The sequence below is a fragment of the Myiozetetes cayanensis genome, unplaced genomic scaffold, assembly GCF_022539395.1.
Source record: "Myiozetetes cayanensis isolate MyiCay16 unplaced genomic scaffold, myiCay2020 scf6-25, whole genome shotgun sequence".
In the NCBI taxonomy this organism is placed as follows: Eukaryota; Metazoa; Chordata; class Aves; order Passeriformes; family Tyrannidae; genus Myiozetetes; species Myiozetetes cayanensis.
The window spans coordinates 21,643,088-21,670,592 of NW_026087853.1; the positions used below are offsets into that span (position 1 = coordinate 21,643,088).

At 45.3% G+C, this 27,505-nt stretch overlaps 1 protein-coding gene across 1 annotated transcript; it reads left to right on the top strand.

Moving 5' to 3' along the window:
- Positions 1-162: 162 nt before the first annotated feature.
- On the top strand, positions 163-26,568 carry NEK9 (NIMA related kinase 9). The gene is made up of 22 exons (XM_050335902.1): positions 163-430; positions 1,555-1,732; positions 4,732-4,787; positions 5,652-5,722; positions 9,235-9,340; positions 12,092-12,223; positions 13,151-13,261; positions 13,816-13,880; positions 14,799-14,849; positions 15,593-15,785; positions 16,994-17,138; positions 18,122-18,322; positions 18,739-18,785; positions 19,538-19,693; positions 20,078-20,186; positions 20,718-20,879; positions 21,254-21,424; positions 21,641-21,700; positions 22,264-22,454; positions 22,608-22,772; positions 23,471-23,683; positions 24,061-26,568. Exons 1-22 carry the CDS (start codon positions 242-244, stop codon positions 24,181-24,183), a joined length of 2,895 nt encoding a protein of 964 aa, XP_050191859.1. The 5' UTR covers positions 163-241; the 3' UTR covers positions 24,184-26,568.
- The last annotated feature ends 937 nt before the right edge of the window (positions 26,569-27,505 follow it).

Here is a 27,505-nt window from a genome sequence, read left to right on the forward strand (position 1 = left end):
AAGAGAACAAGTACGAACACCTGGCTCCCAGGGCAGCGAAGCCGCCTCCAGCCGCCGCTCCGAGCGCTCCGGGCCGGCTGCGGGCGGGGCGGGGGCCGGGCCGGGCCCGGCGGGGCGGGAGCGCGGAGGTCGCGGGGCCGCGGGAAGCGGTTCCGGGTCGGCGTCGGGAGCCGACATGGAGCCCGCGGGGCCGGAGGGGCCGCGCTGAGGGAGCGCCGGGCCGAGCGGGGCCGCCGTCGCCATGTCGCTGGGCGAGTACGAGCGGCACTGCGACTCCATCAGCTCCGACTTCGGCAGCGAGTCCTCGGGCAGGGGCGGCTCCCGCGGCGGCGGCGGCTTGCCCGGCGAGCAGGAGGAGCTGCACTACATCCCCATCCGCACCCTGGGCCGCGGCGCCTTCGGCGAGGCCACCCTGTACCGCCGCACCGAGGTAGGTGGGCTGCCCCGGCGGCGGGAGAGGGGCCCCGCTCCGCTGCCCCCGCGAAAGGGCCTGGCGCTGCTCCGAGGGGGCCGGGGCCGTGTCAGGGCGAGCGGGGCGGTCGCCAGAGGCCGCGGTGCCCGAGGAGCCGCCGCGGGGCTCGGCCCTTGGGTGACCCACAGGCCCCTGGGTGACACCGACAGCCCCCTGGGGTGACCGGCAGCCTCACGGTGACAACCCCCGGCGCCGCTCTGGAAACAGCCCGAGTGCGAGCACTGTCAGTCTCTCGGTCCCCTGAAGTTTAACAGGGAGATGTGGAGACTCTTCTGATGCTAATAGACTCCTCATTTTTCTATGTTTTGTTCTAGTCACAGAAGACGTGGGGGCATCTCATACAGGTAACTCTCCCACGTGCTCAGTGTTTCAGCATAATCAGGGGAGACGGGCTGAAAAGCTAGTCCTCCTGTTGCTCCCAAGTGGCTTAATCCCATCCAGATTCAATTGTAGCTGTGGTTTTTAGCAGCTGTCAAAGAAAAGTGCTTGACTTAGTTGCCAAGGGAAGTTATTTTTTTTTTCTGGCCACCCTGAGATGTCATGGCTTGGGCAGTTCTAAGTGAAAGCTGTTCACTTAACAGATCACTCATGGCATGGCATGACAACGTGGGTAGGCCTAACAAGGGCAAACGAAATTTATTCTTGTTTCCTTGTTGTTTTTTTTTATTTTGCTTTAGGCTTTTTTTTTTTTTTTGGAGTATTTGTGACAGCGTATGGTCTTGTACAATATCTTGCAGTTATAGGGTTGGAAATACACTGTTCTCTCTTTATTGAACCAGAGTATGTTTAGGTTTTATTGAAGTAGAACAAACTGTGTCTTTCCCTTGGTTTGGTGTTTTGGTTTTGGGTTTTTTTTGCCAAAGTGAGTGTTGGCCAGCTAGAAAGATGGCTTCAGGCCATTGCTACTTCTAAGGACAAACAGCAAACCTCAAAACTTATGTTGAGAAGAATATTTGTCTGAAATCTGTAAGAGACAAGAAAGTCTTTTACTTTCCCTGAAATTTTAATTTCCTGCTAGAAGGGCACATACTGTTGTATTCAGAGCAGTGTGTTTTTAATTAAAAGATGTTTCTGTGTTTCAGGATGACTCACTTGTAGTGTGGAAAGAAGTGGACCTGACCCGGCTGTCAGAAAAGGAGCGTCGTGATGCTTTGAATGAAATTGTTATCCTTGCCCTGTTGCAGCATGAGAACATCATCGCATACTACAATCACTTCATGGATAACACCACGCTGCTCATTGAGCTGGAGTACTGTAATGGTGAGATCCCTGCTCCCAGTTACAAAGAGGCACCTACCACGTTTCTGGGTCACCTTCCTGCAGAACCTGCAGGGAGTATCTCTGGGGGTATCCTCTGGGAGCAGAGGAGTGGAGGTGAATTCAGCTGCGTACCTCCTTAAGAAGAGATTGAGAACCCTTCTGATTTGTGTCTCAGGTGCCAAAAAAAGAAATCCAGTAGTTAGTGCAGCCAGTTCAGGCAGTAGATGATTTCCTGAGTCTTCTGAATGGCTGGTGCAGTGCAAGAAGTGGGATATTGGTAGTGTACACTTTTGGTGCACCTTGCTGTGTTCTTTAAGGTGGGCAGTGGAAAAGACTATGAGAATATTTGAGCCTCTCTGCCAGCGCAGAGCAGGGCTGTTTTTTTTCATTAGTGTCACTTAAATAGGTTTATAATTTGGCAATTATAAATCAAGGCTTAAAAATCTCTTGTCACATTGCAATCAGGACTTCTTCCTGTCTTTCAACTTTTACATTTAGTATTAAACCAAACCAAAACAAAAACCCAACAATAAACTGGATCCTTCTGGTGGTGGAGAAAATTTTAAAATTCCATCCAAAAGCAGTTCAAATGGTGGTGTTTGGAGTTTGCAGGGGAAACAGTCCCAGTTGGGAGGGAGCAATAGAAGGATTTGATATGAGGTTCTGACTTGCAGCTGCTGTTAAGGCAGAAGGAAGAGGTCATATACAGGTAATACTGCTGGAACAGAATACCTGTCTGGAACTCCAGTGTGGTTCCTATTTGGATGAGTAAGACAGCATTCCTAGCTAAGTGTCTGGTGTGTGCATAGGGCTTGCATTGTTTTGGCTCATCAGCAGAAACTGTTTTTGCTGGAAAAGTCTATCATCTTGTTGTTATTGCCTTAGATTGTTTTCTCTGGAACAGGTTGGGGAGCACAAGAGTTGTGCAAAGTCTTTTTGAAGGGTGTCAAGCACCCTGGTTGGCAGGTTGGCTGAAGCTAGTTTTGCTTCTCTGCTTTTTGTTCTTATGCAGGGTGGAGTCCAGTGCAAGAGTAGGGGAATGTTAGCTCTTTGAGTCACCTTTTATTTTAGGGGTACTCTTTCTGTGTGAGTTAACTTACCTCCCCTGAAAAGACTGCATGCTTGGGGCAATTATAAATTTGTTGGAGGGCCCAACTGCTGTTGGAGGGCCTGCTTAGTACTGATGTCTGTGCACATTTTTGTTAATGCTCTAAGCTGTTTTACTTCAGGGTAATAACCAAGAGATGGGTATACAACCTGCTTTACCTGAATATGTCTGATGGTATCGAGCAAGGGACATGAGAAGAGAGGGAATCTTAGTTGGACTTATGTGTAGTGGTTTTGCCAATACATTAATAGTTGTCTCCATGACTTTTTTTACATGTACAAGCCCAAGATAATTTGTGAGTAATTTTTTAAGTAAGGCTGGACTAGTCACTGTCAGACACTTCTCAGAATCCAAAGGTGTTACTGTTTAACTGGCACATCTCTTCTGAAGATCTAGAAAAGAGTTTCAAATTTGAGTAAATGTTGCCCCCATTTTACAGAGCAGGAAGCCAAGTTATTGATTTATTTACCTTTAGTTCCATGTGTATCATGGTACATAGGACTTGGATTTACCATGAGACAACATCAGTGAATACATCTGAAATAGTTTTGGGAAGAAATATCCTATAAAATACATTTCTGGAAAACAGGACAACCTATGTCAGAATGTTAGATGTGATTAGATGAAACAAATGGTAAATTAATTTGATTTTTGTATCTGTGTATTGATTATATACGTCAGGAGCTAACTTGTCTCCTTGTGTAGGAATTTGGCAATGTAGTACCTATCACGCTGCTCTTTGGTTCAGAAAAGCTGCAAAAAAAGATGGGAAAAAATGAGAGATGAGGAACAGAATTGACTAAAAGCCTGCATAGTCTGAATCACTAGGAAGGAGGTTCATAAGAAGAGGCAGATGTGAATACTTTGGTTTAATTGTGAATGTGAAGAATGATTTGTAGATAGTTTGCAAATGTGAACATAAGGCAGAAAAAAGAAATGTTGAGAAGTTACAGCAAAGCTGAATGAGAAGAAATTAAGTGAAGGGAATCTTAACTAGGAACATTTTCCTAACATGGAAGTCTGAAATAAGTTCCTCAAGGAGGCAAAGGAGCCATTGTGACCTGCTTTGGCCGGGTACCACTTGACAGGCCCATGGAAATGGTACATCCAAAAGCTGTCTTGCATCATACCTGTGGGAATGGGAAAGGTCTTGGTGATCTGTTATTGTTAGGACATAATATATGATAATTGGGAATTGGAATAGCAACAGGATGTGATCAGAGATTTGGGATTTACTGGTTGGATGCTGATCTGACAGTCTCACTACCTGCAGCTCTCAGCATTGTTTCTTTTAGCTGTGCTTGATTTTCAGTCTGCCATCTTGAAATTATGAGGTGCCCTGAAGGTTCTTTGGTGGTGCTGCTGTTGTCAGTGCTTTGTGAATTCTACATCCATGTATTTGGCAGGGCAGATGAAGGAGAGGTAGGTCAGAGCTGGACAGTAAGTTGGGAAAGGCAGTAAATTGTGCTTTCAGGGGCTACTCTGACCTTAAAATTGCTTTATTTCTCTTGTTTAATTTATTTGTATATAATGCTGAGCAGGACAATCTCACATGATTTGATGTACAGGTTATACATGTTTACATACTCCAAGAAACACTTACAGGTAAAAAAGTAGGGACTGCTAGCCTAGCTTACTGATTTGCTTTTTGGAGAGTATTAATTGATGATGTTAAAGAATCATCTCTGCTTAAGCTTAAATATGCCAGTGAAGTTCTTAGATGGAAGAACTTAATTTTATGAGTGCCAGTCCAGTTTAAATCAAGATTGCTGAGAGAGAGCTGTAGTGGTTGATCAGATTTCTTAGGGGATTTGAGTATTCCCAGCAGCACTTGAGCAAAGTAACTGCTGCGATTAACCTCTCTATCTTTTTCATTAACTTGTAATTACAGGGGGGAACCTCTACGATAAGATTCTGCGACAGAAAGACAAGTTATTTGAAGAAGAGGTAATTTGGACTGGTTTGAGGGAGCAGTGGGGCTGACCTAATGTTCTGAGCGTCTGTCTGGTTATTTGAATATTTCTACAAAATTTTTTACAGATTGCTGGTAGGGAATTTCTATGTTTATCTGGGGGCTGGCATCCTTCTGCTCATGTTCAATATTGCAAGCATTTATGGACTATCCAAAACTTCTTGTTTTCCTTTCTGACTGTCTAAGCAGTTTATACTTCCAAGAAGGAATAATGAAAGAGAGCAGGCTTTCATCACCTTATCATCTTGGCAAACATTTAATTTTAAAACATCTTTCTGTGTTTCTTCCTAATTGGTACTTGATTTCTCTGCCTTCTTAACCATTTTGTAGGTTTTTTTCCGAGTAATTTCCTTGAATCTTTCTTGCCCTTTTTATTTTTTTTAAGCTTGCTTTTTTACTGTCTGCTTTCATCGCATGCTGAGCTGATGGATTATTACACTTACTTGTTTTATATAGTGACTTTTAAGGCTTTCTGGCTCGTGGACAATATTAAATGGTCACAATTCGGATTTCAGAGAGCACAACTGTAGATGTTTCCCATGTGGTCATTAGTTGTCATTTCCAAGTCTTTTCACTTATTGAATTCTGTGACACTTGTCAAGACAGACACTATGAATGGCAGTAGAACAACTGACCTTTTGGAATATCTTTTCAGAGATTTCCAAAACAGGAAATTCTAAATTTTCGTACTCCTGAAAGGGCATCTAAATGGTATGACCAGACCCTATTGCTGTGCCTCAGTGTGACAGGTGTGATAGGGACATGTGGGGTTTTGTGGTGGTTTTTTGTGGGTTTTTTTTTTTGAGCCTCACGTAATGCTTATATTTCCACCTGTGCAGATGGTGGTTTGGTATCTCTTTCAAATTGCATCAGCTGTGAGCTGCATCCATCGAGCAGGAATTCTTCACAGGTAAGTGTGGCAGGCAACAAAGCTGAGGTAACCAGTGCAGTTCGTGGTTATGAGTGAAGAACTTTGCTTCTGTGTTTAAAGCAACCACTGAGCTTCTCTCCAAATTGCAGTTGGACTGCCTAGATGTTAAGTATCACTTCTGTAAAGGAATTTTATTGGGCTATAAACTGTCTTGTGATAAATGTGCAGGAAATCTTGTATTTAAAAATGGAGTTGCAGCTTTGTGAATGAAGAGTTTATCCATATATGAAGGAAGTGAATTTGCCCTTTATTGCTATAGCACATAAATGATGTTTGCTAAAATGGGTAGGAAGGGCAGTTACCACAGGCCAAAGGTACTTCCTACCTGCTTCACAATTAGCAGCTTCAAGCCAATATGTACATCCCTCTGTAATTCCTGGAGGATAACAGTGATGAAAACTTTGCATTACTGCATTGCTGTGATATAACCGTACAAAGATTTGTCCTGCATTTGGCTGAATCTTATTTTTTTGGGGTGTTATAGTTGTACAGTCTGTTAGCTGGTAGTGGTAATTTTGTTGACAGTGACTCTTGAGATTTTAATATGTAGCTAATTACCTTTTTTGGTGCCCTTTTGTATTTGGTAGCAGTAAACTTCATGGCTTATGTGTGCTTCGAGGAGGCTGTGATGTCCTGGGCAGTACCACAGAGATAGACAGCCACTTCCAGCAAAGTTGGATTGTGTGCTGCACTAAATTATGGGCATAGCTGTGTGAGGATGTTTTCTGTAGGACAGCATCGTGGCTGCTGCCATTCTGAATCTTTGCTAATTGGCAGGCCTTGCCAATGAAGGGTTGGTACCCTATACTCAGCAAAGTAGCGCCTGAGTTTTTGACCTGAAGCAGATGTCATGTCTGTTCTGCTTTGCAGTGATTTCCTGCTTACCACTTCTGGACATGTGTGGCCCCAAATCCTTCCATAATAAGGAATTGAGCAGTTACTTAAATGTTTGCAGTGATTTCCTTCTGCTGCAGACATTGTCAGAGTAACCCAGTACTTTGTGATGCCCCAGGTGGATGAATGCAAAATGCTGCGTTACTTGATGTTTTCCTGATTTACGCTGGGAAGCTGCTGATGGTACTTTAGGAAAAGAAGGTGTTATGAAGTGTTGGCCATGAGAAGCATGTCATACAGTGAGGGCTTCCTCTCCGTTGACAGCCTCTTATACTGATCTGTGAAACTACATACAGATTATTCTGTTAGTGACAAAGTGTTTTCAATGAATTTTGGAGTTCAGCATTTTTGTGGACAGCAGCCTTTTGGTCTTCTGGGCATAGTATGTCATAGAATCTTGGAATCATTAAGGTTGGAAAAGACCTCAGAGATCATTGAGTCCAACCTTTAACTGAACACCACCGTATCAACTAAACCACATCACTAAGTGCCATGGCCAGTTGTTTCTTGAACACTTCCAGGGGTGGTGACTCCACTGCTTGCCTGGACAGCCCATTCCAATGCTTAACAACCCTTTCAGTGAAGAAATTCTTCCTGATGTCCAACCTTAATCTCATCTGGTGTAACTTGAGGCCATTTCCTCTTGTCCTGTCACTAATTTCCTGTGAGAAGAGGCTGACTCCCACCTCTCTACAACCTCCTCTCAGGTAGTTGTAGAGAACCATAAGGTTTCCCCTGAGCCTTCTCCAGGGTAAACAACCCCAGCTCCCTCAGCTGCTTCTCATCAGACTTACTCTCCAGAGCCTTCTCCAGCTTTGTTGCCCTTCTCTGGACATGCTCCAGCATTGAGGTCAATGTCTTTCTTATACTGAGGGGCCCAAAACTGGACACAGGACTCGAGGTGTGGCCTCACCAGTGCCAAGTACAGGGGGACAATCATTTCCGTGGTCCTGCTGGCCACGCTATTTTTGATACAGGCCAGGATGCCATTGGCCTTGGCCACCTTAGCACACTGTGACTCATGTCAGCAGCTGCCAACCAGGTCCTTTTCCACTGGGCAGTTTTCCAACCACTCTTCCCCCAGCCTGGAGCACTGCATGGGGTTGTTGTGACCAAAGTGCATGACCTGCCACTTCACCTTATTGAACCTCATACCACTGGCCTCAGCCCATGGATCCAGCCTGTCCAGATCTTCCTTGCAGAGTCTCTCCTACCCTCCAACAGATCAGCATTCCCACCCAACTTGAAGTTGTCTGCAAACTGATTGAGGGTACATTCAATTCCCTCATCCAGATCATTGATAAAGATATTAAACAGGACGGACCGAAATGCTGAGCCCTGGGGAACCCCACTAGTGACTGGATGTGGCATCATTCACCACATTCACCAGGCACCACATCTTCCACTAACCTTTTCTGTTTGGAAACAGCAGGCACTGGTAGGCTTGCTTACCAGCTGTGTCAGGAAGTTATCTTCCACACATTCCAGGAATCTCCTGGACTGCCTCCTCTCTGCTGTGTCGAGTTTCCAGCAGACAATCCAGCAGGTTAAAGTCTCCCACAAAAATTAGCAACTGCGATGTCAGCCAGCATCTGATAGAACATCTCATCTGCCTCTTCATCCTGGTTGGGTGATCTGTAATAGACTCCCAGTAGAATGTCTGCCTTGTTGGCCTTCCCTCTGATTCTCACCAATAGGCAGTCAACCTTACCATCACTGTCCTTCAGCTCTATACAGTCAAAACACTCCCTAATATACACAGCCACCTCAACACCACACCTCTCTTTCCTCTCCTCTCCCTTATGAAGAGCTTATAACCATCCACTGCAGCACTTCAGTCATGCAACCACATTTCCATGATGGCAATTATGTCATAGCTTTCCTGCTGCACAATGGCTTCCAGCTCCTCCAGTTTGTTGTCCATGCTGTGTGGATTGGTGTAGATGCACTTCAGCTGGACTATCCATTTCATCCCCAACACTGGCGTGCTGCCTCCAGGCTCATCTCTAGCAAGCCTGATCTTAGCCCCTGCCCCCTTTAAACCTAGTTTAAAACCTTCTCAATGCCAACTCATAGGCTAGAATCCTATGTCATATTATAAAGAGCTGTTCTTGAGGGGTAAGGACTTTATGCTTAAGTTCTAGAGTGGCATCTATTTCACACCCTCCACGTGTGTGTTATATTTGCATACATTCCTATTCCTACTTATATTTATGTTTTTAGTGAGCTCAGCGACTCCTGGCTTGGATCTATTTATAAAACCAGGAAAAATAAGACCAGCATGCTCCATGACCTTCATACGAGAAGAAACTGAGAAGGGGGAAAGAACTATCTTTGATCTGTGGCCTTTACATAGGTTCTGAAGACTGAGCTTTTCAAACTGTGTTGTATTTATGTGGGGAATGTGATAAAACCTGTATAATGCAGTTACTGCCCTGGTATTTGAGGTAAAATTGCCTTTGGAGAATGCTGTGTATGTGAGAGAGAGTGCTGGCAGAGTAGCAAGTACCTCATTTTGGGGGAAAGATACAGTAATTTGTGGAAGACTGAAATCTGGAAATATATTTGAGTGTTTGCATTTCTTTTTCTACTTTCAGAGATATAAAGACATTAAATATCTTTCTAACCAAGGCAAACCTGATTAAATTGGGAGACTATGGGTTGGCAAAGAAGCTGAACTCTGAGTACTCTATGGCTGAGACTGTGAGTATCTGCCTTCTTTACAACACAAACTGAGTTTTGTTTTTTTTTCATCTCTGCATGCCTTGCAGAAGACCAGGGATGCTGTACATTCTTGCTGCTTGCTTTCTTTTATTTTCCTTTCCCTCTCTCCTCAATTTTCCTCAATGTTATAGAATCATAGAATTGTTAAGGTTGGAAAAGACATCTAAGGTCAGTTAGTCCAACTGTTAACCCAGCACTGCCATGTTCACCACTAAACCGTATCCCCAAGTTCCGCATCCACACATTTTTTTTTAATACTTCCAGGGACAGTGACTCATCTGCTTTCTTGGGCGTCTTATTCCAATGCCTGACCACCCTTACAGTGAAAAAAATTTTTCCTAGTATCTTATCTACACCTCCCCTGGCACAACTTGAGGCCATTTCTTCTTGTCCTGTCACTTTTTACCTGGGAGGACAGACTGACCCCCACCTTGCTACAACTTCACTTCCTAACTTTATCTCGCTAACATTGGCATATTTGCTGATGTGTTGCAGCCTGCAGTTATCCTTGCTCCCAGGTTACATTCAGAGACAGCAGTGTAGTCACATCAGAACAGTGCACTCCCTCTGGGCTAGCTAAGGCCAGCTCGACAAATAAAATTAGTTTTGTCATGCTGCTGGGCTAACAGGTAAATTTTGCCTCAGGTGGATCTGAAATAACTTGGATGTGCATGCCTGACATTGCCCTGTTTCATAGGCACATCTCCTATCTCCTTAATATTCAGTCTCTGAACTGAATTGCAAAGAAGCAAGAAAGGCACTTACAGTGCTTGTTATGGTAACCAGGTGTATGGTTTATTGGTAATGCTGCTGGAGGGGGGGCAAAGCTTTGTAGGAGAGATTAATTCTACCAGAAGGCTGTCAAGCTTTTCTTTGTTCCAGACCCTGCCAGAAAGCATTTTCACAGCCAGAGCTACGAGACAGGGTAAGCTGTATTGCAGGCACCTGAAAGGCTCAGCTTGGATTTCCCAACTCCATTAATTTCTGTGGTGAGCATTAGGCTTGGAAAGGGAGACACTGTCTGGAGCTCCTATCTGCTAAAGACCTTTATTATAGTTTGGACACAAGCCAACTCACACTTCCCCTTACCAAGCTGTATTATTAGATTTAATGCCAGGTGTTGGTGTTCTGCTAGGACGTGTAGTTAAATACTTGCCAATCCTCCTCCAGAACATGAGCACTATTGTGCAGTTGCACAGTAAGTGGTAATTCAAGGCTGCTGCATAAAGGCATTGATGAGCTGCACTGCAGCAAAACCACTTCTGTTTCATCACACTTTTCATGGCCTTCTGGCTTTCAGAAAAAATGAGGTCTGTGCTGTGAATTTTAGGGTTTGTTTTTGCTTGTGTTGGCTGTGATCGTCTACACGTACACCCACGAGCATTTTTTTTCCCTTTTTTGCATATGAAAAATTTTGAACTACACACCTTCAGCTGGATTTCATTCTGTATATGTTGGCTGTATTCTGGGCTAGTTGTTCAGTTTGTGAATCTAATGACCAGTGGCAGGCTGGAAGTCATTTTTGGGAAATAAGTGCAAAACATGTTGTCGCTATTTGTAATTGTAACAGTAAAACTGTGATTTTGTAGAATGTTTACACCTTGCTTACTAAACACTGGTTTCTTAACTTATCATCCTTTCTCCCATTTACCAAGAAAGATAGAGAAAATATGTCTGTGTCTTACAGAAAGCTTAGATTATCCTTGGCTTAGAAAGGGTTTGGGTGCAGTATCCTAGTTCTCTATGTGGTACTCCAGCTATCTGGGCTTCTAAACCTTCCTGTGGGTGGGACTCACAGAGCTCTGTAGCTGTCACACTCTGTAACAGGAAATGGAAGGGAGATGGCAGATTCTGAAAGTGCCCATTAGGTAAACAGTGTACTGCAGAGGCTTTGTAGTCCTTGGAGCTTTGCTGAGAGAGTTGAAAAAAGGGCATCTATAAATATTTCCCCTTTTTCTAAATCGTGTCTTCCTCGTTTTGTTTTTCTGTCTAGTTCTGTGCTAAGGATTGAGTTCCATTCATCTGGAAGCTTCATTCTTACATCTTTTACCATGTTTGTTCTGTGTCTCCTTGTAACTTTTTGCTATGCCACTATTTCTGCAGTACCTGGGAGGCTTTCTGTGTTTAGGTGCTGGGTTTTGGATTTTGTGTGTTGGGGGTGTTTGTTTTACATCAGTTGTTCAGGAATGACCACTGAAGCCTTTCAGGTGAGATTCAACCCAGCTTTCTATGTACTGACCCAAAAGTAACCCCTCTGAGACAGAGTAACCTTTGTCCTGGCAGTGTCTTGTGATCAGACAGAGTGGCTTCATAGCCATAGGCTGGCATCTGTATTTGAAAGCTTTGCTGGATACCTTTTCCTTCAACCTCTTGTCAGAGTTTCCATATGCCTGGTCAGTACGTAAGGCCCTGATTACTTCTAAATGTAGAGGGGCAAGTCCTTGCTGTGTTCTCATGACTGCTCTGTTGAGAAATATGTACCACGTCAGGATCTAAGCAGAGAGCTGTCTAGGATCTTTTAAGAAATTCAGGAACAGGCTTGTGAATAAGAAGGGAAGAAGTGGGCTTGTTCCCACCCCTCCAGATGTTGGTGGGGTGTGTCACTTAAGTGCTGTGTCAGAGCAGTGTCTAGCTCAGATGCTTATGGTCCTGTGTGAATGTGATGGATACAGAGCTCCTGAATTGAAGGCTGCTGGGTCATTTCTGATTTTTAAATATTGTTTTTCCTAGCTGGTGGGAACTCCATATTACATGTCCCCGGAACTCTGCCAGGGTGTGAAATACAACTTCAAATCAGATATTTGGGCTGTGGGCTGTGTCATCTTTGAGCTGCTTACTCTGAAGAGGACCTTTGATGCCACTGTAAGTCTGCCAACCAGGATGGATGAAGTGACTTTATTTTTTATCATCCTAAGATTCACACTTGGCTCATAGCTTTCTTAAGTCATGTTTTTCTTTCATTGTTGTTTAAATCTGCTGATTAAGAAAACAGTGGCCTGAGAGCTATAGCCAGAGAAAATGCCTGCATGATTTGCCTTCATGCAGATCACCTTTCTGCCTTCTTGCAGAAGCCTCTCTGGCTTCTGCCAAACCCATCCTTGTCTTCAACCCAGGTTTATGAGATACAGAATACAAAATGTGCTAATTTGTATCGTGGCTGTGCATGAAATATCTTTTTGAGTACAAGGAGAAAGTTTGTGATTGTAGTCTTCTTGCTTTTTCTGCATTACTAGTTGTGAATTTTCTTTGTAGCATTCTGTAGCAAAAAGTTCCACCCTTCAGATTTTATAGGATCTAATCCTGTTACTCTTTCTCAAAGCTTGGTTGCAAGAAATGTCTGGTCAAGCTGGCATGGGGAGGGTGAAAGGGAGCATTGCTGGCTGACATACGTGATTTGCCAGCTTGTGACATGAGATGGAAAAGCTGCTAGTTGCCATAATGCAAGATTTTATAACCTTGAAAGACATGATGTGAAAATACCATCCTTCCCTGACTTTTTCTCAGTATGCTGCATAGGAGATTCCATGCAGGGAGAAGAACCCTATCCTTCCTGCAGTGTTGGAGAATTTGGTTGGAAGCTGGATCTTGCTGCCAAGTTCTGGTTATCAGAGGTACCATTTCTGCAGGAATTATAATTAGGTTTCTGGAGAACCTGCTAGGCAGGGAAGAAGAGAGATGTGTCCTGGTCAGAGATGGAGGAAGAAAATAATGGTGGTCCATAGCATCTCTCCCTGTTGGACACATTGTCCAGTTCAGTTCCCTTACGGCTGGTTTTTGGTTTCTGCCTAGAATCCCCTGAACCTTTGTGTGAAGATTGTACAGGGAAATCGCGCCATGGAAGTTGATTCCACTGTCTACTCTCGGGAACTGATCCAGATGGTGAATTCCTGCCTTGATCAGGTTGGTGAAATACTTTTTAATTTTCAGACACCCTTTCCCAGCTGCCTCAGCCATGGAATTCAGGGGTGAAGGGGAATGACATGCCTTTTTCAGGATGTGGGTTGTCGATGCAGGGTAATTTTTCTGAGGCCTGAGGCATCATTAGTGCTGGGCTTTCTCCAGTCCTCTGAAGCCATTGTCTCAAGATACCATTCAGTCCTCCAGTCTCTGGAGGGCTGCTGGGTTTAGTCTGAGGACAATTATTGAATGGGCTGGCAGAAGCACTTTTTTTTAATTCAGTGCTGTGAAGGTGGGAGTATCATCTCAGTAGTCTCTTAGGGTTCTGCCTTTCCATAGGGAATTAATTTCATGAAAGCAAACGTAGTACCTTCAGAGCATGGAAATCCCTCCCGCACATCCGTGGCATTTATCCTTATTCATTCTAAATATTTTAATTAATTCCTTTCCCTTCTGAAGGTAGTCAGGGAAGGAGGTCCATGCAGGCTTGAATGAGGTCTTCTGGACCAAAATTATGAGTATTTCCCAGACAATTACTTGTTGCTTCCTTCTTTCAGGACCCAGAGAAGAGACCCACTGCAGATGAATTGCTTGAACATCCCCTTCTCAGCAAACGCAGGAGGTAATCCAATGGTCTTGCCTGAAACCTGGATGGGTGTCAGGGAAAACAGGAGAGTTTGTGCGAACTAGTGAGGTACTACTGAAGTACTTCGTAGTCTTTAGGAGAGGAGTGCATTCTTACAGTCTTGTCTTCTGACCTGATGTTCTGTTGGTGCATGGGTACGGTGAGAAAAGTCTCTGCATCCTTTGTCGTGGAAGCTGTTGTATTGAGAACCTTGAGGCATTCTTTTCTGAGACTCTTTTGAAGAATGCTGGTTCCCTCTCTCTCTTCAAATCTCTGAAGAAAGAGTCTCAGAGATCCTCCTATGGTCATTGGAAAAAGCCATTTTGAATATATATGTATTCAAAATATACATATCGTGCAGTATAGAGGCCCTCACTTTCTCCTTTTGTTACCTCCCTCTTTGGGAGAGACTTACATTGAAAGCCCATTTTAGCTTAGTTTGCCCATCAACCTGCACACACTGTCTTTTTATGAAAGGTGGACCATAATTCTGGGTGGTTTCAATCCCACATTGGTTGCTTTGGGAACAGCAGACTTTGTCCTTTATATCAATATTCTTTTACTGGTGATCAGCAAAGTTTGAGTTTTGTCTTGCTGTTTGCACTGTTAGAAGCCCAAATCCTGATAATATTTAGCCATTTAAGGTTATTCTTGTGCAATATGGGTATTGGTTGGCCATATTCTGTTACATATGTAGTTGTTGCCCTCAGCTCTTCTCCAAGTTTGTTAGCTGTGTGGTACATTACTTCTGCCCTAGTTACTGTGTATCGCTGCGAGCTGCTAAACAGCTGCCACATTTCCTCCAAGAGGGAGCAGCATTTTATTGGAAAGGAAAGCAGTCTGAGTGTGCTGCCTGTCAGTAAATTGCATTGGGCAATGTTGCTGTTTCCTAAAATGCTTTTTCTCCTTTGGCAGGGAAATGGAAGAGAAAGTCACACTGCTTAATGGGCCAAATAAGCGACCAAGGTAATTATTTAGACATGTGTTTGAAAGGAAGTATGGAGAGAACAGCTCCCTAGAGAGGAACTTTGCTTGGAGTATTAGCCTGGGACAACTGTAATGGAATAGTAGTTTAGAAGATCACTGAATGCCATGAATTTGACACAGTTATTACATGGTTGTTGTCCCATGTTTTACTCTGCCTATTATATCCTGCTAATATACCTGAGGTAAGGTTGGAGCCTTACCTCAGCAGGTCCCATCCAGCTCTAACCTGTACTACTGAGGATGTAGTCTTTACAACTGCCTACATATCTGAGATGTAATGTAGATCACTCCTTTCACGCAGATTCCCTTCAGCAGGAGGAATATGACTGTCTGAATGTTGACTATTAAAGTATCTTCCATAAAACTTGATAGAGCAGAGGTTCTCCCCGGTTCCCAGCAAGGAACTGTAAGCAGAGTTGCTCTGTGAAGCAGGTAGCTTCTGTGACATGTATAGCTGGTTTTCTGTTATTTGTCAGAATTTGAGCAGTTTTTCCTCATAAACTTGGAAGTACTATCACTATCTGAGTACTTCATGTGAAGTTGTCCCAGTTTATGGCTTGTTCACAGTTTGATAGAAGAACAATTTGTGAAAATAAAAACCAGCGAACCAATGAATGGTTGTGAAGGGGAAACTGCTAGACAACAGTAGGAAAATGAGTGATGACAATGAATGCAAACTCATTATTAAAAGTACATGTGTTTTGTCGGGGGGTCTTGTGCAGGTCAAGTACCATGAACGAGGCTCCCATTGCAGTGGTGACTTCGCGCACTAGTGAGGTGTATGTCTGGGGGGGTGGTAAGTCCACCCCCCAGAAGCTGGATGCCATCAAAAGTGGCTGCAGTGCGCGCCAGGTGTGTGCTGGTAACACTCACTTCGCTGTGGTGACAGTGGAGAAGGAGCTCTACACCTGGGTGGTAAGTGAGAGAAACTGCAGGAAGGGGTTAAGCGTGGGGAAGGAGAGTCCAGGTCCACTGCTGATCATTCACAAGTCTCTCAGAATCAGATGGGCAGGAAACTTGCAAAGTGAGAAATCTGATTGCAGTGGACACTGTGAGGCTATCTGATTCGGGACTGACCCAAGTCTCCCAAGGCAAGTGTGTTATTGAGAGAAGTTTTCCACTGTGACAGGAAGGGTATTGGAGACTCGCTGTGCACTTGAGGATTGTAGGTGGTAGTCTTGTAGGCCCAAACACTGTCAAACATATCTTCATTCCTTTTCCTGACTACTAGAAATGCACTGGAGGCTTTGTGATGCTCTACTGGCTTTGTGTATTTTTGAGGAGGGTTTTCCAAGATCAGAATAGGTGGGTTGAGTGACTTTTTGTAATATGGATGTCATCTGTGAGGCAACTTGTGGATGGAAGTGGAGATGTCTTACACGAAACAACTTTGCTTGTTAGGATGAGTGGAAATTCTATAATAATTTGGAGTGAATAAAAAGTGTTGGCATATAATGCATTTTGAACAACACTTAAAACATCTTAGGCTTAGATGGTCAGTGACATGGAGGTATTCTGTATTTCCAGGCTTCCATGAGCTTTTGTATTGATTATACAGAATCTGTTAAGGCAGATTAGAAAATACTGACAGGCTGGTGAGAAAAGAAAGAGATCCAAATGAGAGGAGAGCAACTTGAAGCAATTTGCTGGGTGTCCCTGCAGGAATGGCCACTGAAAACTTCCTTCTGGCTATTACTATTTTAGTTTTAGTTTCAACATTATTTGTTTTGGTTTTCCTGCATAATTGCTAGGTCAGGCCATTTCAGTGACATTTGTTTCATGTTATGCATTTCTTTGCAGCCGTTAGGATTTAGAAAAGTCAGAAAGCTGAAGGATGAATTTCAGTCCTGCAGTAGAGAGGGTTCTGTAGCCTGGCAGGTGAGAAAGGAGCTGCTGGTGACCTGAGATTGGATCACTCCTTGTTGGTGCATAACTGCCTGGAAGCCTGTGCTACTGTTGAGAACGTTGCCTGCTGTTATGCCACGTAGTCTCTTCCCTAGAGTAGCTACCGCACTTTCTCATGTTCCTTGCTCTCTTCTGTTGTTTGTGTGAGGTGCTGTAACTATTGGCACCATCTCTGGGGCTGTGGATATGTAACCTCACCAGATATTTCTGTCTTGCAGAATATGCAGGGAGGCACCAAGTTGCATGGGCAGCTGGGACATGGAGACAGAGCTTCCTACCGGCAGCCAAAGCATGTTGAGAAGCTTCAGGGAAAAGCCATTCGCCAGGTGTCCTGTGGAGATGATTTCACAGTGTGCATCACAGGTGAGAGCTGGAAGTCCTTTGGCTCAGATTGTTATGGATGCATTGACGTTGACAAGTTCCCTCACTTTGCAGTGCTGTGGAGGTGTTTGCCTTCACCATAAGATTAGCAGAGCAGCTTTGTACACAAAGGAGAAAGCTCCATATGTTACTCATCACTCAGTTTTGAGGATAGTATTAACATTATTACATTTGAGATAGATTACATCTCAACATTTGAGATAGATCAGCATTACACAGAGGAAGATATTGACTCCCAGGAAGGATGAGTGTTTTCCTAAGGATGTGCTCCTTTTTGGTGATGAAGCTGGGTGTTGAGTACAGCTCCCTGTGGCTGTGCAGAGTCCCTGCTTTTACCAGTGAATGTGTTGCCTCCATACATGCTTGTACTAAAGACAGAATAGCCTGACGTCAAGAATGTAGATGTGTTTTTGGACTGTGTAGGGAAAGAATAACCCAGTGATAAAAGAGGATGTGTGTCTGGGATTTGCTGTTTAATTCAGAGTGCTTGAGTCCTGGAAGCTGCCTCTAGTTCTAACCCTGCTCATAGTTTCAAAGACGTGTTAGCTGTGGTGGTGTCTGTTATGGAGGAATTTGGCTTTACCCATGCAAATGATTCTCAACAAGGTAGATTCAAGCTTATTTTGCCAGTGCTGGAAAAGCAGAGATTTTACAGAGAGAAGCTCAGATGCTCAGTGAGGTGGGGAAGTGACATAGGGAGCCACAGAATCAATTTGTGGATTTCTGTTAAAGAAATTGGCAGGTCCAACCAAAGATTTTTTGACACTGAAATAGCTGCAGATTGTCATGTAAGATCATTCATCTTAACATGACCAAGAAAGGACTCCACAGTATCCTGATGACATTCTTGTGCGCTAAAGGGGACGACTGCAGAAAAGAGGTTGCTCTGGCCATGTCTTAAGAGGTTAATATGCAGCCTGACACAAGCTCTGTGTGCTGACTAAGCTTTTCTTTGTGTCCTTCAGATGAGGGCCAGGTGTATGCCTTTGGCTCAGACTATTATGGATGCATTGGCATTGACAAGGCTTATGGCTCTGAAGTGCTTGAGCCCCTGCAGCTGGATTTCTTTCTTACCAACCCTGTGGAGCAGGTGTCGTGTGGAGATAACCACGTGGCAGTGCTGACCAGGAACAGAGAAGTGTACACGTGGGGCTGTGGAGAGTACGGTAGGTGGAGTCTCCTCGAAGCCGGAATGCACTGGGCCTGCCTGCCCAGAAAGTGGCTTGGTGCAGGTGTGTCACGCGGGGCCTGGGTGAGGGCTGCCTGTATCCCCTGGAGGAAAAGAACATTGTTTATTTGGGGTTTTCTTTCCTTGTAAAAATGGGGAACTGGAGACTAAGCCTTTAGGACTTTGCTCTGGGAGGCTCTAGGTGCCTCTTGGCTTCCCTGTGGGTAGGACAGTGGTTCTATGAGTGGGGTTGGGTTCCCTTGAGGATTGGTGGGTGATGCTGAATGTAAGGCAGCAGGTTTCTAGTCCTGTAGGGAGATTCTTTTGGGACTATGGAGAGACACTACCAGTTCTTAGGGATGGGATGGGCACCTTGTGAGGCCATTTCTAACTGCAGTGTTTCCACTCATGCAGGGCGCTTAGGCTTGGATTCAGAAGAAGACCACTACACCCCTCAGAAGGTAGAGCTGTGACTACTTCTTCTCAAAATATGCCTGGACATAAATCCAAATTAGTTGCTGTTTGGAAATATTAACTCTGAGGCTCAGGTGTTTTTTCTGAGGTACCATAAAGTTTGTGAGGCGTTTAACTTTGCTTCCTCACTTAATTTTGCTTCATTTTCCCCTAGAGATCATAGCAGAGGGACATACCACTCCCAAAGCAGACAGCATCGTGACTTAAGAGCTTCATTGCTCTGAATCTCCATGATTGAACTAGAAATACTAGCTTAATGTTGTGGAAATCATAGCGGGAAATACCAAATGGCGTACCTCAGGTCTGCAGAGGAAACTCACAGCAGTGCAGCTGCACTGAAATACAATGCTGAGGGTAGTTGAAACCTACTGGGGCTTAGAAACCTATAAGGATGTGCCCAGAAGCCAAATACCTGTGATCACACAGTATCACACCCACACAGCACAGACACAGCCCTGCTTACCTAACTAGGTCTGATGCTTGTAGACCCCAGCTGACCAGGATGCCTGTGTACCAGTTTTATGGCTGCTGTGCTGGTTACTGATGTCTGCCTTGAATTTCCACATTGTGACCAGAGTTTCAGTATGCTGCAGACTTTATGATCTCCTTATGCCTGCATTCAAAATAACTGCATTTGTTACTGTCAGTGTCCAGACTAGCTGTACTAGTAACCCTGCATGTTTTCCGTGTAGTAAGTGTTGGGATTTTTATTTTCTTGGGATATATTTCTTTCACATAGGTGGATGTTCCAAAGACCTTAAACATTGTGTCGGTTCACTGTGGCTGTGACGGAACTTTCCTGCTCACCCAGACAGGCAAAGTCTTGGCATGTGGACTCAACGAATTCAACAAGCTGGGCCTGAATCAGTGCACGTCGGGGATAATCAACCACGATGTAAGTGCGTTTGGATCCCTGGCTCCAGCTCCCAGCAGTCAGTACTATATGGGGAAATGGAGGTCCTATGACAAAGCGTTCACTAGCTTCATGCCAATTTTTTAATTCCAGTCCAAGATAATGGATACTGGGGTTGTGGGAGGGGTAATTTGTTCCTCAGTTTCCTGTCTGCCCTGTGGGCTTATATCAGACCTGAGGTCATGAAACAGAGTGAGCTGCTCTATGGTGATTTAGCCAGTGATATGGATCCTGGCAGTTCTTTACCATACCTGTGTTGGGACTGTCTAGGTTTAATGTTGTGGTCTGTCAGGACCTACTTGAGGAAGTCTTAGCAGATGAATGTATAATTTTTCACTCTGTGCTTACCTGCATGTGTTTTCTCAGACATACTGTGAGGTGCCATATGCCACTTCCCTTACTTTGGCCAAGCAGCTGTCTTTCTACAAGATCCGTACCATTTCTCCAGGGAAGACACACACAGCTTCCATTGATGGTGAGCCCTCTGCGTTATGAAGTGAATGCTGGTTGCTGAATTATATTGCATCAACTTTGCCTTGATAGAAGCCAAGGGGTTCACACTGGGGGTTGTGTTCTTGGTTGCGAGGCTCATGCCTGCTCCAGGAACCCAAGATTCCTGTTTCTCAGCAGTGTTGTTTCCTGGCCAACTGAAGCCGCAATGTCAGCCTTCCGTTTTTTAAAGGGAAAAAAAAAAAGTTTTGGGAAGGCTCATACTCTGGGCTAGTGGAGCATTTATGACTGAGTCAGGCTTCGCCCAAGAGACGTCAGTCAGAGGGCTGTGAGGAGTCCCAACACCTAGCATCAGAAAAGGGAAGTAGTGGGAGAAGGAGCTGGGGAGATATTTCCAGGCTGAACCCATTCCTCTTGGCTGGCACTGTCCCCTTCCAGCCTGGCTGGCTGCTCAGCAGAGTCCTTCCTGGTCATGGGCTGTTGCTCATTCTCTGTGTGCATGGCTGCTTCCAAAGTCGGGCCCTCGCTGTGACTGTCTCCTCATTCCTCCTCTCAGAGCGAGGCCGCCTGCTGACCTTCGGCTCCAACAAGTGCGGACAGCTTGGTGTTGGGGACTATAAGAAGCACCTGGGAATTAACCTGCTGGGAGGCCCCTTGGGGGGTAAGCAGGTGATCAGGGTTTCATGTGGAGATGAATTCACCATAGCTGCTACTGACGGTGAGTGGGTCTTTGCCAAATTGTGGTGGGTTACTTTAAGCTTCATCTGCAGGGTGGTTAACTGGCTCCCACTGAGCATTTCCTAGACCACCCCCAGCATTGTGTTGAAATAAATCCTTCTAGAATGGAACTGTCTTGCCCCTTAGTTGTCCCGGTGCAGTGCCAAGTATTTGCTGTCCCTGGGGCTGCAGAGTGATGACTTAGTGGCTGCCTGTTAGGTTTGTCGTTGGTTTGTTCTCAGTTTTGGCAAATTGACGCTGGTGGATTAGATACTTTGGGATAGCATTCATTAACTGCAGAGAGACTGATCCTTACAGCAATTACATGCCAAGAAGGAGGGAGGGAATTGAGCCCCTCAATTTCTTTTTCCTCAGACAACCATATCTTTGCTTGGGGTAACGGTGGGAATGGGCGTCTGGCAATGACATCGACTGAGAGAGCTCATGGCTCAGATATTTGTACCTCGTGGCCTCGACCAATATTTGGATCATTGCATCACGTTCCAGATCTGTCCTGCCGTGGCTGGCACACCATCATCATTGTTGGTAAGTATAAGTTTAGGATGAAGGTTTGGGATCTTGTTTATGATGACGTATCCCTTGCCAGGACCTAGAGTATAAATCCTACCTGGGAACAGGCCACATTGCTGGGGGGGAATGTGGGAAGCTGCTCTGAGTTATAGGCCATCTACACTGGCTTTGTAGGAGTTGTGTTTCTTTCCATGTGGCACTCTAACTGAAACCATGCTTCTCTCCTTGCAGAAAAGGTGTTGAACTCTAAAACAATCCGATCCAATAGCAGTGGCCTGTCCATTGGTACTGGTGAGTAACCTGCCCTGGGGAGCTGTGGTGTAAGTTCTTTCAGTGGTTAGTTTGAGTGGATGCAGTCTGGGACTGCAGCATAGTTTCTCCGTGTTTGAAAGGCTCACAGAAGAGCTCAAAGGGAGGAAATCAAGTCAGTGGGATGGGAAGGGATAGCCCAAAGCTCAGAAAGCAGCAACTGAAACAGAGGAGAAAGAACATGGGTGCATAGAGGCCTTTGTAGTTGTGGAACTTCGATTTGACAAGGAAAAGCTGAGAGGAATTTGTTGAAGGGAGCTGATAAGGGAAGGTGATAAGGCAGCTGCTGGAGAGGTAGAGTCCAGTTTCTGGGACTTGTGGGATGGCTGGGGCCAAGAAGCTGCAAAAGACTGCTTCACATAAGCCCATGTGGGGAGGCCTGCAGGGGGTGTTGGGAGCTAAACTGTTGAGGGAGACCCTGTTAGCATGTGCCCTCATTGTGACCGTACAGCACAAATTTATGCATCTTCTCTGTTCCAGCTGGGGTTTGGCAGCAGGAACAGCAGAGGTGGGAAAAGTATAAAGTTTTCACTCTTGTTTGCTAGTGGCTCAGAGCAGCACAACTGGAGGAGGAGAGGAAGAGGATAATGAACAGGAAGCGGAAACCCCCAATCCCAGTGGAGGCTTTCGGGGAACCATGGAAGCTGATCATGAGCTGGGGGGCTGGATCAGCACCACAGAAGCTAAGGGAGGCAACAGTGCTGACAGCAGCTCCTGCCCTGGTTGGCTGCGGAAGGTAATGTGGTGTCCAAGAAATGCCTTAAAATGGGGAGCCCTTAAGACCTTGCTGCCTTTTTAACCACAAGAGGGTGTTGGTGCATTTGTTGAGAAGATGAAACAAGCTGCAGGAAGTTGGCAAGGCCTAACAATGCTGCTTTCGTGTATTTAGGAGCTGGAGAATGCTGAATTCATCCCCATGCCTGACAGCCCCTTTCCTCTGAGCATGGCATCTTCAGAGCCTGAGAAGGAGACTCTTCCTTACCAGAAACTTCAGGGACTCAAAGTAGCCTCTGAGGAACCTGTTGGATTAAACAAGCCCAAAACAGAGCCCTGGGTAATGTTATCCAAGTGAATGCTTGGCTAAAAGCTCTTGGAGACCATAAATGGCAATGTTTGAATTATGGGGAGATGCTAGGAAGAGGCTGTTGAATTGGCCTAATTCATCTGGATGAGGAAAAGAGGGCTGATGGTAATCAGAGATGATGCTGCAAAGAGAACAATTCACAAATATCTAGAACACAACGTTGGGGCTTGGTCAGATTTAAAGTAATGAGATCAGTTCTGTGGGAAAATGTGGTTAATGCAATTGGAAAAAAAAAAGAGAAGCCAAGGGCCTAGAAGCCTACCAGAAGATAGAAATTTAGAAAGCAGAATTTGCTGTGAGATAGGAAGAAGAACTGATCTAGAAAATCATTGAGAAATTACAACCTGTGAGACTACCTTATTCCAGGACTTTTCTGTGCCAAGAGGAGGCACAGATCCCATGTGTAGGGAAAAAGGGTTAAACCAGATGGATTTTGGTGATAGGAGAACAGGAACAACTTTCCCAGTAAAAGGAGGAAGCTAGTGATTTTGCACTAAAGACAGAATAACTAGTAGCTTGCTGACCTTGTCTTCTAGAAATTTGAGAAGTCGGGAAACAAGCTGGGATGACATTTGGGGCATGTTTTTTTTCCTCAAAGTTAAAAATGGCATATACAACTCTTAGCCTTGCACTCAAATCTGGCCTGACTTCCCTCCATGTCTCTGCAGCCTCCTTGCCTGAGTCCAACCTTGCCGTGTGCAGAAGGGAAGGATGCATCTCCTGCGGCAGGCTGCATGTGCAGTGCTCTGCAGGTGGAGGTGACGCACCTCCGAGGCCTGGTTTTACAGTGTCTGGAAGATCAGAAGAAGCTGCAGCAGGAAACCATTCGTCTGAATGCCCAACTCCAGAGGTTCTGTAGGGGGATGGAGGGAATACAGCAGGTGAGCATCTATCACTTGGGTGCATATCCGTTCACCACGCTCCTGTGTAGATTGTGGAGGCTGTGCAGAGGGAAGCAGCTCTTAACAGCCACCTCTCTTAGGGCAGAATGGGAGGCGGGGACTGAACAGCTTGTATGAGCTGCTGATGCTGGCTCTGGTAGTAGCAAAACAGGAATGAAGCCAAGAAGGAGTTTTCTGTGAGGACAGCCCATTCTTTAAAGGACCTGGGATTCTTCTTTATTTCTCCTCATGAGAAGGGATGGGCAGTCAGAGAGTCCCAAATGGCTGTGGAGAATACAAACTGTGGCTTGTATAGCTTCTAGCTTTTTAGCAGCTAGTCCTAGAGCTGCTTGGGCAACTGCTGTGTGTTTTGGCAGGTGGAGGTTCATTCCAAAGGAACACAGACAGCCAAAGAGGAGGTGGAAGTGGATCCGAAACCTGACTTGGATTCAGATTCCTGGTGTCTCCTGGGAACGGACTCGTGCCGCTCCAGCCTCTAGTCTCCTGAGCCCACTGGGATCCATCTAACTTCACAGCACACTAACCGAATGCAGAGAGCGGCTTTCCTGGCTTCAGGTCACTCGCAGACAAGGAGCGAGGCCGGAGGCTCCAGAGCAGCACCCATGTACGTTTGATATGAACTAGGAGTGAGTTTGAGAGGGGAAGGGCTCCTGAGCTCTAGGCCAGCTCAGTGATTGAAGCAGCTGCAGCTCCTCTTTGTACCTAATCTGTCAATTCTACATGTGAGGCAGAACGGCCCCATTATGGCAATGGCTCCAGTAGCAGCTTGTGGCCCTTTCATTGTTTCACTGTTTCCTGGGAGCTGCCTTTGGGACCCCAGTATTCATCACTGCACCTCTAGATGAGAGGAGGAAACGTGTTTTGTACTGAAGCTGGCTGAACCCTAAGACTCGCCACCTTCACTTCAGAGGGGTGAAGGACTAGGATCCTCTCCCTACCGCATGGTAAGGCCCCTCTGGTGAGGCTGCTTCCCTCTGCTCAGGGGCAGAGGGACCAGCGAATGTCTCATTCTGGAGGCAGTGGAAATGTTCCTCTTAGGGAGATAATGGTAGACAGCATGTCCCCTGGCCTCGAGGCACAGCTTCTGGCCACATGGCTGTGTCCACTGGTTGTATAGACAGAGTTTAAAAGGCTTTGTTCTGGGTGCCGAGGGCTTTCCAACTTGCAGGCAATGCACTGAGATGAGTGAATCAGGTGCCGTTTCCCACAGCAGTAGCAGAGACTGCCTGAGGTGGGATCTCTAGTTCTTGGTTTCAGACCATCTGCTTCCCAACCAGATGCCAAGTGTCTGACCCTCAGACTAAGTTACCCATTTTTCGCTCCAGCTGTTCAACTTGGTTTGGGTGCCAGAGTTTCTGGTTTCTTGGCATAAGCCTGTAGCTGCTCCCTGCTTGGCTTCTTTTCTGTTCAGCCCCTGTGCCTATGCTCTGTGTGGGTGTGGGAAGAATCCGTGTTTTTCCACTCAAGTGTTTTGATGAAGCTGGAATGCCATTTCCTACCCAGAATAGGTCATTAATGCAGTGGTCACAGTATGCAGCCTTCCCCAATGACCATGAATGATCAAATCTCTGTCTGGAATTCACCTTCCTTCAAAAAGTGAGAGGCTTTCCCAAGAAAATTTGAGATGGGAAGAGGTATGATCTGATGCTTAAGATTTCTTCATTTTCTGTTAGAGGATGAGGTTAACTTTATTCCCCTTAATTAACTTTCTAGTAAGCTTATGGGATTGGTAGGATTCCTGAGAGCAACTAGCCTCCCCCACCTTACGTGAAGCCTCCAGGGAGTCCTGAGTTCATCTCACCTTTGCTGTGAGAGTGGGGTTGTAATTTCATCAGGCTTGAAAACATCCTCATCAATGGCATGCTTACTAGAATTGCCTTAGGTCTACTGGAGGTGGTTATCCCATCACCTCTGCTAGACTTCTTTCGAGAGACTGTTCTGGGGAATTCAGCATTCCCCATTTGTCTCTGGAGGTGGATACCAAACCATTTGCTTGTAACTTAATGCTCCTTAAATACTTCTTTGGTGCCTATTGCTAGTGAATGGGAGCTGAATCAAGTGCGTTCTCTCCAGTGCAGTGTCCAGGGTGAGGATCGTACCGGTGTGCCTGTCCAGTGCTACCGAAGGCAGGACAGGAGGAGAGGCCTCCTGGGAGGTGTGAGTGTCAGGCACCCTGGTGTGGCCACGGCGCTTGGCTGCCCTTGTGACTCTGCTCTCCTTTCCCCCACGTGCCTTGGAGCCAGTTCTCAGGTCAGGGTCCCGGCTTGAGGGTTGTTGGTCACATTGCAGCAGTGCCTTTGAGGAGTGAAAAGCTGAGCCTGAGCCATGTCAAATAAGCAAGCACCAAGCTGATGGGAGTCGCTCTCCTGCAGTGCACTGCTATCCTCATTTCTCAATGCTCTGCAGTTGGGAAGCTAGGTGCACAGACTGGATTCCCCTTGGATCTAGTGGAGGATTAGGGTTCCTGACAGAGGATGCCCTGTGCTCCGCAATCTCATATGTGCCTTAGAGGATTCACGCTATCCAGGTTGTGCCTGTTACAGACCACGGATTTCACACCAGCCAGCTACGCAACAAAAAAAGCAGTTTAAAGCCAGCACTTTCGTCTCGGGCTAAAAACGGAAAGGCAAGTGGGCAGAAGTGCCTTTGAGCAGTTTCAAACCCTTTTTACTTCTCCCCTTCATGCAGTGCTAGCTCCATATGTGTTGGTCTCCTGCTAGTGTTGCTCCTGAGTTGTTATAGTGGAACACAACTTATGCCTGCTCTTGACACTGGCTGAAAACTAGTTTGTCGTTGTCTTTTTTTGAAAGGTTAAAGGGTGGAGTGGTTTGGAGTTTCTGTTTAAATAAATGTTTAAACTCATACTCCTGTGTTTGGAGTCTTTTTCTTGGAGTTTTCTGTTTTGTTTTTTTTTTTTCCAAGAGAGTAAAGGGAAATATGCATATAGTCAGTTGGCTTCATGGCATTCTGGGATTTATTATTTTCTTTTGCTTATGTAGAAAGAGGGCCAAGGGGCTTGCAGGTTTTTTGCTGTGGGAAAAAAGTCCGTTTCTCTGTCCTTTCATTAAAAGAACCCAACAAACAAACAACAGACCAACTCTTTTCTCATACTGCTGCATCTCCTCCTAGTGACGTCAGGAGCTTTTGTGTGTGCGTGTGTGTGTGTGTGTATGTGTTTATTTCTACAGTTTGAGTGCCAAGTAGGGAAATGAGTAACAGGAAGAGAGGCTCAAAGAGAAGTACCTGTTTTCTCTCAGAACAGCTTCTACTGAGCAGTAAGGCCTACAGAAGAGAAAACCTGCCTGACACCTGCTCAGCCAACTGTTCCTGCACATTGTGTTTAATGCCTGTCACTTTTATCAGGGTTTTTATTAAGTTGTGAAATATCTTGAGAGGCAGAGCAGTGTTGAAGACTTACAGTTCATCAGAGATTTGGATGCTGAAAATGCAACATCTCTGAGAGGGAGATTGTACTGCAGAAGCAGAAGAGGAAGCTAAACTGGCGTGAATAACATAGCATGAGTAGTGTCAGGGTAACTAACCCTGATAGCAAAGCAGCACAGCAAATCTCTGTGCCCAGCCTGATACTTTGGCTAAACTGTTATTAAGTTTTAAACCAATTATCAGAGACTTTCTGGATACTGAAACGATAGCTCAGCACATAGGGGTGAACTGCCCATAGTTAGCTCTGAAATGAAGCCTGGTTATTTAATTTCACTAACTTTTGTTTAATCTACAGTTTCAATCTCAGCATTAGGTGTTTGCCTGTCACTTATGAGAAGTCTCCAACAGATGGATTTA

Excerpts from the sequence above, each read along its gene's own strand:
- NEK9 (XM_050335902.1), top strand. The coding sequence starts at position 242 with ATGTCGCTGGGCGAGTACGAGCGGCACTGCGACTCCATCAGCTCCGAC. Across the intron at positions 17,139-18,121 it reads TTTCACAGTGTGCATCACAG|ATGAGGGCCAGGTGTATGCC; the intron begins GTGAGAGCTGGA and ends TGTGTCCTTCAG. Across the intron at positions 18,323-18,738 it reads GTGGGGCTGTGGAGAGTACG|GGCGCTTAGGCTTGGATTCA; the intron begins GTAGGTGGAGTC and ends CCACTCATGCAG.